Here is a 9,189-nt window from a genome sequence, read left to right on the forward strand (position 1 = left end):
TCGTCCTCCCGAAGGGGGCGGGGCCTTGGCTCCTCCCACGACCGGAGCCCCGCCCCTGCCCAGACCTACAGCCCCTCCGGTCCCTCCGCAGCTCTGACCTTTATCTCTCTTGCTGCAGTGTGAGACTCAGGCCACTAGGCGGGGTGGGTCCTCTGTTCACAGATTTTCCTCTTTCCGCGTTGAACTCTTACTTTCATTCCCTTCGCTGGTGATAGTTACAGCGAGAGGAAGTTCTTTCCCATTTGACGATGACTGTCAGTCGGAGAAATCCCCGCCCCCGACAGCATTCCCCACCCTCAAGGCTGCAGTTTGCTCATCTATAAAGTTGGGATTAATCGTTTCCACTTCGTGGGGTTACTAGATTAAAGGAGTTAATACACGTAAATAACCTGTAACAGCGTTTAGGTGGTAGTTGGTCCTGTTTAAGTCCTGTCTACCGTCAGCACTCCCCCGGGGGTTGTCTGATGGGAGATGGAGATTCTGTTTATTTGACCCAGCCGTAACCTCCGACCAGGTCTTGCGTACTCTAACCTCCAGCTGTCATAAATAAGGCGGGAAACTCCCCGTCCCCCAGCAAAGCCGGAGATCATGTGCGCTCAGGAGACCGATTCCTTAGACCATTCCGATTCTAACACTAACCCTCCCGCGGAGATTGGGGCTCTGTGGTCACACGGGACTGGAATTCTCCCTCCCACCCCGTGAAACTCCGTTTTCTTATCTGTGAAATGGGGACGATAATTCCGAGGCCCAGGTTTGCACTGAAAATCAATGAGATGCTGATCATTCGACTTCAGGGAAGGTTTGTTGAATGAACACCCACAGCACATCTCGTACTCATTTGTCAGAGGAAAACTCTTTAATCTCAGAGCGCCCCTCCCAACTCCCGGTCCCCACCCCCCACTCTCTCCACCACACCAGGGCCGGAGAGTGAGGCCCCCTGCCCCCCACCTTGGGTGGACGAGGGCCCTTTAAGGCACCTGTGGGGGTACGGGGAGAGAGGCGGGAGCTGGTACCGTCCTGGATGCAAGGACGGGCTTCGATTGGCAGGCTGTTGTGGGATGGAACCAATGAGAGGGCGTCGGAGCCGGGGACAGGATTGGGCCATCCCTGAGGTGGCCCCCTCAGGAACAAGTTGTCAGGACTTGGGCAAAAACGACCCTAGCCCCAGTAGTGTCAAGAACGTAAATGTAAGACCACAGGTCAACCCTGGGCGCAGAAGGGCTTGACCACGCCCTCAGGAGGCTGCAGCCAATCAGCTAATGGAACTCAGGAGGGGCGGACGGTAACTCTCGGGAGATTGGTCAAGCCCTTTGCGCTCGAGCCAATCAAGTGAAAGAGCTGCCCGTTCCCCAGGATGGAGGGCCACCACCCAATCCTGGGGCTTGGCTGTGCTCTTTCAAGGGATGGAGCCAATGAGGTGCGAGCAAAGCCCTTGTTGCTAGGCAGAAAACGACGGAGTTGACCCGTTTAGGATTTAGAACTAGCCCCGCCCCGACTGGGGAGCGAGCCAACCCCTTAAGAGAAAGAGTCTGTCGCCGGGCAGAGAGCGGCGAACAGACCAATCGGGAACGGACAGGCCCGCCCCTCGGCGGGGGGGGGGCGGGCGCCAGGCCGGGGCCGTGGGAGGCCCGTCCTGGCTCGGCCTCGGATTGGCGGGCGCCGGGGGCGGGGCGGGGGTGTAGTGTGGGGCGGGGCGGACGCCGGGCCGGGCGGCTCCCTCTCGGGCCTCAGTATTTCCGCTTGAGCTTCTGGAAGTCGCTGGTGTTGAGCCGCGGCCGGGGCAGGTCCCCGAACACCTGCGTGTCCTCGGCCTCCCGCAGCACCAGCGCGCGCATGCTCGCCGCGATGCGGTCCAGGTCGGGCGAGGAGGGCTGCGGGCAGGGGACGGAGTCAGCGGCCGACCCGGGCTCCGGCCCCCTCCCTGCACTTCTGCCCCCGCGACGCCCACGGCCAGGAGCGCCCTTCACCCGGTCCTGCTCCACGTAGGCTCCTCTGCCCGACTGAGACACCACCCCCTCCAAGAAGCCCTCCTGCCCTTCTCCTCCCCTTCTTGGCCTGGACCGATGTGCAGGCACCGCGGCCTGACCCCCGCCGCTCTAGTTCCTTCTCACGCAGTGAAGTGCTGCTTGTCTGCAGACCACCAAGGCTGTGTGCACCCACAGGGTCTCGCGTCTAAGGATTGGGGTTTGGGACTCACTCATGTTCCCCTCAGATCTCTGCCACCAACTAGCTGTCAACAGGCAACCACCTTCCTAGGTTTTAGACTGGGCTCCGAAAAACGGGGCTGATCACAGGGCCTGAGACAGCCAGCACGGTGATGGCTCAAAAAAGGCGACCTGGCCTGTCGCCAGCGCTGTACAGACAGGACCCCCTCCGGGTCGGCCTCCACTGGGGAGGGCTGCTGTCATTCGGCCTGCAGTCTCAGCACCTAGGGCCACCTCCTGTACAGCCCTCATCACCTTGAGCGGGGCCGGGACCTCAGCCCAGCGCTCAGAGGCCTCCCCCGTCCATCCGTCAGCTGTTTCCACCAGGCAAGCAAGGATAGCAGCAGCTGCTGGGCCTCCCAGCTTGCGGATGAGGACACAGGCATGGTAGGGACGGGGAACCATGGGAGCCGAGGCCTCCTCCCTCGCAGGCTAGCTCCCTTCTGACAGGAAGCTGCGCCCCAGTCCCGGTTCTGCCCCTGACAGGCCGAGGTCCCGGGGAAGTTACATGTCCTCTCAGTGCCTTGGTTTCCCCTCTGCTTCAGTGATGGGCGAGGATGGACCCACCCAGGCCAGCCCAGAACTCACATGTAGGATCGTGTGGGAGGAACAGAGGACAAGGGGGTGGGACAAATTCCAGGAGGGGCCAGGAACATGTAGGGTGGGGATGGAAGGTGCTCTGACCCCTCTGAGCCTGCTTCCTCATCTGAGGGGGATACCAAAATACTTCTGCCTTGCCCGGAGCAGGGATTCTATAGATGGAGGTGTTTCTGGAAACAAGAGGAGGCTTTCTCTACAAAGCACTGGGACACATGAGGCTGCAATAGTTACAAGTGCAGGGCTCTGGCCAAAAAACCTGCCTTGGGAGGCAGAGGGGAGGACCAATCCTGTGAAGCGTGGCATCCATGCCCGAGGGCTTCCTGGAGGAGGTGGCTCTGAGCCCTTACCACCACCCCCCTCCCCTCCTCCCATTTGCCCTCACCGGCCCATTCTCCTCGTCTGATGACCGCGCTTCCGTCCTCTTCTCCTTGAAGGCCCAGACGGGCACGGACACGGGCAGGGACTTGGCGTACTGCTGTGTGGGCAGGGCTGAGGCCGGGGGCACTGAGTAGGCTGGGGGGCCGGCGGGGGTCTCCTCGCTCAGGCTGCCATCTGGGAGAGAGGGTGGACTTCAGCCCCTGTTCCTGCCTTGGTCCCAGCCCACCGGGAGTGGGGACACCCTGGGACACTCACCGTCTGTGCTCTCAGGGTCCGACTCGCAGAAGGGAGGCAGGTCCTGGAGCGTGGCATCCTCGTCCATCACAAAGAGCCCTGTGGATGGCGTCAGAGGCCCTGCCAGTCGGGTCCCCGCCCACTCCATGCGCCCTGGACTCCCGGCCATCACCACCGCCTCCCCGCTTCCTGTACCGGCCCGGCCCTTGCGAGCCTTGGGGATTCTGGAATTATTATTCCCTCTGTCTTGAACCCCCTCCCCCTGGTGATCGCCAGACTCAAATCCAGTTTCTAGCAGTCACACCCTCAGGTGAAAGCGACTGGCTAGATTAACCTGGAATCTGTAAGATCTGTCTGGGATGAACCGACTTAAAATACAGGCTGAGAGAAATAAGAGGCGATTCTAATCCCTGTTTGACAAATGTGGCCCCAGGGGTTAACTCCCTTGCCTGAAGTCCCACAGCTAATAGTAGTGTCACGGGGATTGAACCCAGGCCACTGGGCTCCAGAGTCTGTGCCCTTAACCGTCTGTGGGTTTTCTCCAGCAGTGAAAAAACCAGCTGTTGTAGTAACAATAACAAGTAATTCCTACTTATTGAGTCCCCCTGCAAACTCCTACTCACTCGTCAAAGCCCTAATGCTCCAGTCCAGTCTCTGGGAAGCATCCAACCTCCGAATTCCCCCTGAAACAGCCAGGTGCTTCCTCCCATGGCTTCCTCAGCTGTTGCTTGCATCCCTGACTCCTCTTTAACTCCCATCTTTGTTCCCACAGGCATTAGGCACTCCAGATTTGGAAATGACTCCTGTTCTGCTCATGCCCCCGGCTCATGAGGCCCCCTCCCCACCCTACGGCTTCCATGGGGCACCGCCTCATGTCAGACTCTAATTCCTTGGCTAGACTGAGGGTCCCTCGAGAAAAGGGCTGGAGCCGGCTTTGTGCCTGTGCCCAGCCCCTCCCAGCACAGAGCTGGCCCCAGGACACAGTGTAAGGAAACCGAGGCTCAGAGAGGGGAAGCGACTTGCTCGATGTCACACAGCAAGTCAGCCCAGCCAGCCTGGCCCCAGGCTCTTTGAGACTGCAGCTTCCAGAGAACTTCAGGGCTCAGAGGCCAGCAAGTCCACCCCTCCAGGAAAACCTGCCGAGAACGCCACCTGCCAAGCTGTGGGGTCCCCCAGGCCCTGCCCGCTGCGCCTCTCACCTCCGTTATCACTGACGCCCAGCCGCTCCCCAGAGGTCTCGGTCTCTGTCGGCTCGTCCTCGTCCTCCTCATCCTCCTCCCTGGCCAGGGCAGGCCGGGGCGGGCTCCGCGCGGGGCCGGGCGACTGCGGGGCTGGCGGGGGCGCGGGGGGCCGGGCGGCGGTGGCGGCCCTGTGGGCCAGGGCGATGTCGTGGAGGCAGCGGCGGGCGGCCTCGGCCAGGGCCCCGCGGCCGTGGGCCGCATAGGCGCAGGGGCCCGGGCGGGGCGGCGGGGGCGGCGCGGCCGTCAGCAGCACCAGCTCCGTGCCTGTCCGGGCCCGGAAGCGCTCGGCAGCCCCCACCACGGCCTCCCACAGCTCCTCGGGGCGCCCTGACGCCATCCACACCCTGGGGGCAGAGCAGGACGGGGGGCTGAGGCCGGGCCGCCTGGCCGCCACACCCAGCCCCACACGCCCACCTGGCCCTGGGCGCCACTCCCATCCCTCCCGTCCCCCTGTCCCAGCTGAGCTCAGCATCCTCCCCTTCCCCCGGGGACTCCTCCCCACCCAGACCTCGGGACATGGTCCCCAACTCCAGCCCCCTCCCTGGCTGCCCCCCCCCCCCCCCCGCCCATCCCCACAGCCCTGGTCTCCTCTCTTGGCTCTGCTCCGTGAGCCACCAGCCCCGTGTGACGAAGGAGCACTTGAGATGTGGCGGGTCTATAGTGACAGGAGACAGGACTGTGAGTCCACCTGGGATTTTGAAGACTTGGTACAGAAGAGGAGGATGCGGACTATCTCACTAGCAACCTGATGTTGATTACGTGTTGAAATGACAACATTTGAGATATACTGGCTGAATAACATATATGGGGAAATGAATTCATCTCTTCTCTTTTTACTTTTTTAATGTGGCTCATAAAAAATCTGACATTAGACACGTGGCTCGTGTGGCATTTCTGTTGGACGGGGCTGCCCTGGACCATCTTGACCTCCCCCCTGGCCTCGCAGCCTCCAGCCCGGCTGCACACGGTCGCTCGGGGGTCCTTCTACACCTGGAGCTGCCCCTGCCCCTCCACAGCATCCCCGGGACAAGGTCACAGCCCCTCGGCCTGGCACGAAAGAGCACGCGTGGTCTGGCCCCGCCCCAGCCTTCCAGACTTCTGAGGCCTTTGGTCAAGGTGGTCCCCCTATACCCAGACCACTTGTCCTCTATTTACCTGTCACTCTTTCCCTCACCACTAGATCGGGTCAGCACGCCCAGGGGCTCCCACAATGTCTGAGCGACCCCATTCTAGCACATATCCCTCTGGGGAGTGCTGTCTGGGCCCATGTCCATCTCCCCAGCCAGTGGGGGAGCCCCCCGAGGGCGGCCCTGTCGATTTGTCTCTGAGCTACCGCCCCTGCCCAGCACCTGGCAGGCCTGACAGCACCTGGAGCAGAAAATGGTGTGTCAGCCGCTCCCTGCGCCTGAACATGGCCCGAGAAGCTTTTGTCCTTCCTAGGAGACCCTGTCCCCACAGTTCCTCTGGACGTCTTCCCTGATCACCCAGGACGGACCAGATGCCTTCCCTAGACCCACAATGCCCTGGGCTACCTCCACTCCAGCTCACGTCACTGAGTTTGTCTGCCTCCTCCATCAAACTGTGAGCAAGCCGAGGTCAGGGATCTGTGGCCCCAGGACAGCTCTGCCCTAGGCAGACAATCTCCTTATGAGGTAAGACGAGCAGGGGCAAGAGGGCTGGCTTACTGCCCTGACCGTCCCAAACCTGCTGTGTAACCCTGGACCACTCACTGGCCCTCTCTGTGCCTCACTTTCTTCCCCCTGTAAACCAGAGTAGTTGAGCCAGGGCTGCCGGGCAGCTGAGGAGCCTCCTTGGGGTGGGCAGTAGGCACCCCATCACTGGAGGGATTCAAGCATGGTGTGATCCAGCCCCCGGGGTCGTAGTAGCTTGATTTCAATGCACAGGCCCTCTGTGACTCATGATCACAGACGCCAGTGTTTGCTGAGCACCTACTCCCTGCAGGGACTCAGCACCTGTCACCTCACCTCCTACCTGCCCCACTTAGGTGGGAGCTGTCACTCACGAGCGTGACCCCGAGGCTCACGGGGCACAAAGCCCTTGCTGGAAGCCACACAGAGGGAGAGCACACCAGCACCGTTCCTGACGGACCCGCAGCAAGTTCATCCCGCACTTCCCACGAGCCAGGTGGGGACCTGAGTGTGTCATCAACACCCTCATCCCACCCTCTCACCAAGCCTGTGAGGGAGGAGCTGCTATCAGCCCACTTGACAGTTGCAAACTGAGGCCCAGGGAGATTCAGTATCTTGACCAGGTCATGGAGCTGGAGAGCAGGAGCTGGGACTGGGATCTGGATCCAGAGCCTGTTCTGAATCCCAAATGCCATCCTGCCTATCTCAGGAGGAAAGATTTATGATCTCCTAGTCCCGATGGGGAAAGTGAGGCCCAGAGAGCTTAAGGCACTGGCTGGAAGGCACACAGTGACAAAAGCGGGGCTGAAGTTGCTATCTGCCTGACTCCAAACCCCACAGCACTCGGGGGTGCTCAGGGTCTCACAGCCACTCCTTGGGTCGTCCCCACCTGATGAAGGAGGAAACTGAGGCTCAGGGCAGGGAAACGACTGGTCCAAGGTCACACAGCCCAGCGGTGCCAGGCCTGGGGCTCTCACTTCCTTGAGACGCTAGGATTACACGCCTCTTTGTCCTGATCTTAGAGGAGCCACAGGGCTGGGAAGAGTGAAACGAGAGGGTCCCCACCTCAAAGACGAGGCATGGGCCAAAGGAGGAGGGGGCTCAGGCAGACCTGTCTGTCAAGCCTGGGGGGCTCTGTGGAGTTGGTTACCCACCCAGAGAGAGCCAAGACCTGGGGAGTTTCCCGCCCCTTCAGCTTCTGGAGGAAGTCCTGTATCCTCCAAGAAACTGAGAGGTGGAAGACGCCCCCACCCTCAAATGGAGGAATCTAAGATTAGGGAAAGGAGGTGAGATCTGTCTCCACAGGAGGGGAGCGGAGAGGTAAGGCGATTGGCCTCTTAGGATGCGGTGAGGAGGTGAAGGGAAGAAACTGACCCCAGGAAGAGGTGAGGAAAGAGGGTAAGTCCCCCAAGGAGTGAGGGATGCTAGTGAAGCCCCTCTCCAATCACCTGTCAAACTGGATGTGCCCCCTGCTCGAGGGTGGGAGGAACTCGAGGATGCACCCCGTGGCCAGGGACGGGGTAACTGCCTGGGGTCTTTCTCCCCCGCTCAGAGACCTCCCCACCTCGTCCGGGGGTCCGGGGAAGACCCACTTCTCCAGGATGAAAACAGGAAATCCCGCCCCGGTGGGCACCGGGGCCGGAAGTCCCGCCCTCGAACGGGTGAGGGGCACCCCGAAGCCCCCCGAGCAACCCCCCGACCCTGTGGACGTGGTCCACGGCCAAGATGAGGACCCTGGTGGGTCTGGAAACTGGAGGATAAGGCCACCTAGGCTTTGCCTCAGGTCAGATACGACGATTCCAGCGGGCGACCCCTGTCCAGCGCTCGGCGTAGGGTCGCTGGGCGACCTCTGCCCTCTGACCTACGCAGGCCATTCCCCTCCCACGAGCGGCTCGCCCTCCCAGCGCCCCTCTCCTCCGGACTGCCAAATCCTCCCCACACCGCGCTTCACAACGCCGCCTCCACTCACGTGCCCGTAGCCAGCATGGCCGGCCCGGCGCCGTCGCCGCCCTCAAAAGACATGGCGGCGTCTTGCGTCACTTCCGCATGGTTGGCCCTCCTCCATGCCGCACGCTCCACCTCCCACATCCGGGCCGCCCGAGACCAAGATGGCGGCCGCAGGGGCTTCACCGAATCACAGTGGCGGAATGGTGACAGCACGGTACCCATAAGAAAAATGGTTGGAAAAAAGGCTTCGGCTTGCTCGAAAACAAGCCTAGACCATTTCGATTTGCCCCTAAGAAGTATGGCCGTCTGCACATGCACACTCAGGACCACGGTTCACTAAAGCAAGCGACCTTACGTCCCTCACCCGTAAGCAACCTCTTCCACAGAAGTGGAGGAGAGCAGTGCCCGTTAATGACACGGCAGCCAGCCTGCATCATTTGCCCATAATGTGTATGGGCTCTCCCTCCGGCCTATCCTCCTTCAGCACCGAGGCTAGCAGAGATCCAAAATGGCAGCCTTTCTTGCTTCGGTTTGCCCAGCTTTAATATGGCGGTGCAGGCCGCTTTCTCTCGAGGGTGACTCAGGAATTCATCTGGGACCGCTTCGCTCCTGGGGATACTGACGGCTTCATCCCGTTCACCCGAGACCCTCAGCACCCCTTGTGACGTACAGTTCCTCTCACCTTCTTTTCCTTTATCCGTTTCTCCTTTCCAGGACTCCCCCCCCACCAACTCCGTCGCGCCCCGCAGAGAGATGGGACTGCCCCGCATTAACATGTCCGCAGCGGACCGGCCTTAGCCCTGCCCTTGAGCAAAATGGCATCTCTTTGGCTTCGATGCCAGTATACAATATGGAGAAAGAGTAGGTGTTTCGGAGGGAGCTTGAGCGAGGGGGTGGAGCTCTTGGATTCGGCTTGTTTACTTCGTGAGGGCGATA

The 9,189-nt window shown here is 61.0% G+C and overlaps 1 protein-coding gene across 4 annotated transcripts; it reads right to left on the reverse strand.

Moving 5' to 3' along the window:
• Window positions 1-896: 896 nt before the first annotated feature.
• Window positions 897-8,960, reverse strand: AKT1S1 (AKT1 substrate 1). Of its 4 annotated transcripts, none has more exons than XM_058529915.1 (5): window positions 8,936-8,960; window positions 4,616-5,001; window positions 3,438-3,515; window positions 3,187-3,356; window positions 897-1,871 (listed from the first exon to the last, which is right to left on the reverse strand). In XM_058529915.1, exons 2-5 carry the CDS (start codon window positions 4,992-4,994, stop codon window positions 1,728-1,730), a joined length of 771 nt encoding a protein of 256 aa, XP_058385898.1. In that variant the 5' UTR covers window positions 4,995-5,001; window positions 8,936-8,960; the 3' UTR covers window positions 897-1,727. The 4 variants fall into 4 exon arrangements, with proteins under 4 accessions (XP_058385898.1, XP_058385895.1, XP_058385897.1 ...); XM_058529912.1 differs by lacking the exon at window positions 8,936-8,960 and adding an exon at window positions 8,276-8,912; XM_058529914.1 differs by lacking the exon at window positions 8,936-8,960 and adding an exon at window positions 7,755-8,260.
• Between the last annotated feature and the right edge of the window lie 229 nt (window positions 8,961-9,189).

This window comes from Diceros bicornis, chromosome 34 (genome assembly GCF_020826845.1).
Source record: "Diceros bicornis minor isolate mBicDic1 chromosome 34, mDicBic1.mat.cur, whole genome shotgun sequence".
In the NCBI taxonomy this organism is placed as follows: domain Eukaryota; kingdom Metazoa; phylum Chordata; class Mammalia; order Perissodactyla; family Rhinocerotidae; genus Diceros; species Diceros bicornis.

Coding starts and splice junctions, on each gene's coding strand:
- AKT1S1 (XM_058529912.1), bottom strand. CDS start 8,475: ATGGGTACCGTGCTGTCACCATTCCGCCACTGTGATTCGGTGAAGCCC. Junction 3,516..4,615: donor GGGCGTCAGTGATAACGGAG/GTGAGAGGCGCA, acceptor CGCCATCCACAG/GGCTCTTTGTGATGGACGAG. Junction 3,357..3,437: donor GGACCCTGAGAGCACAGACG/GTGAGTGTCCCA, acceptor CCTCTCTCCCAG/ATGGCAGCCTGAGCGAGGAG.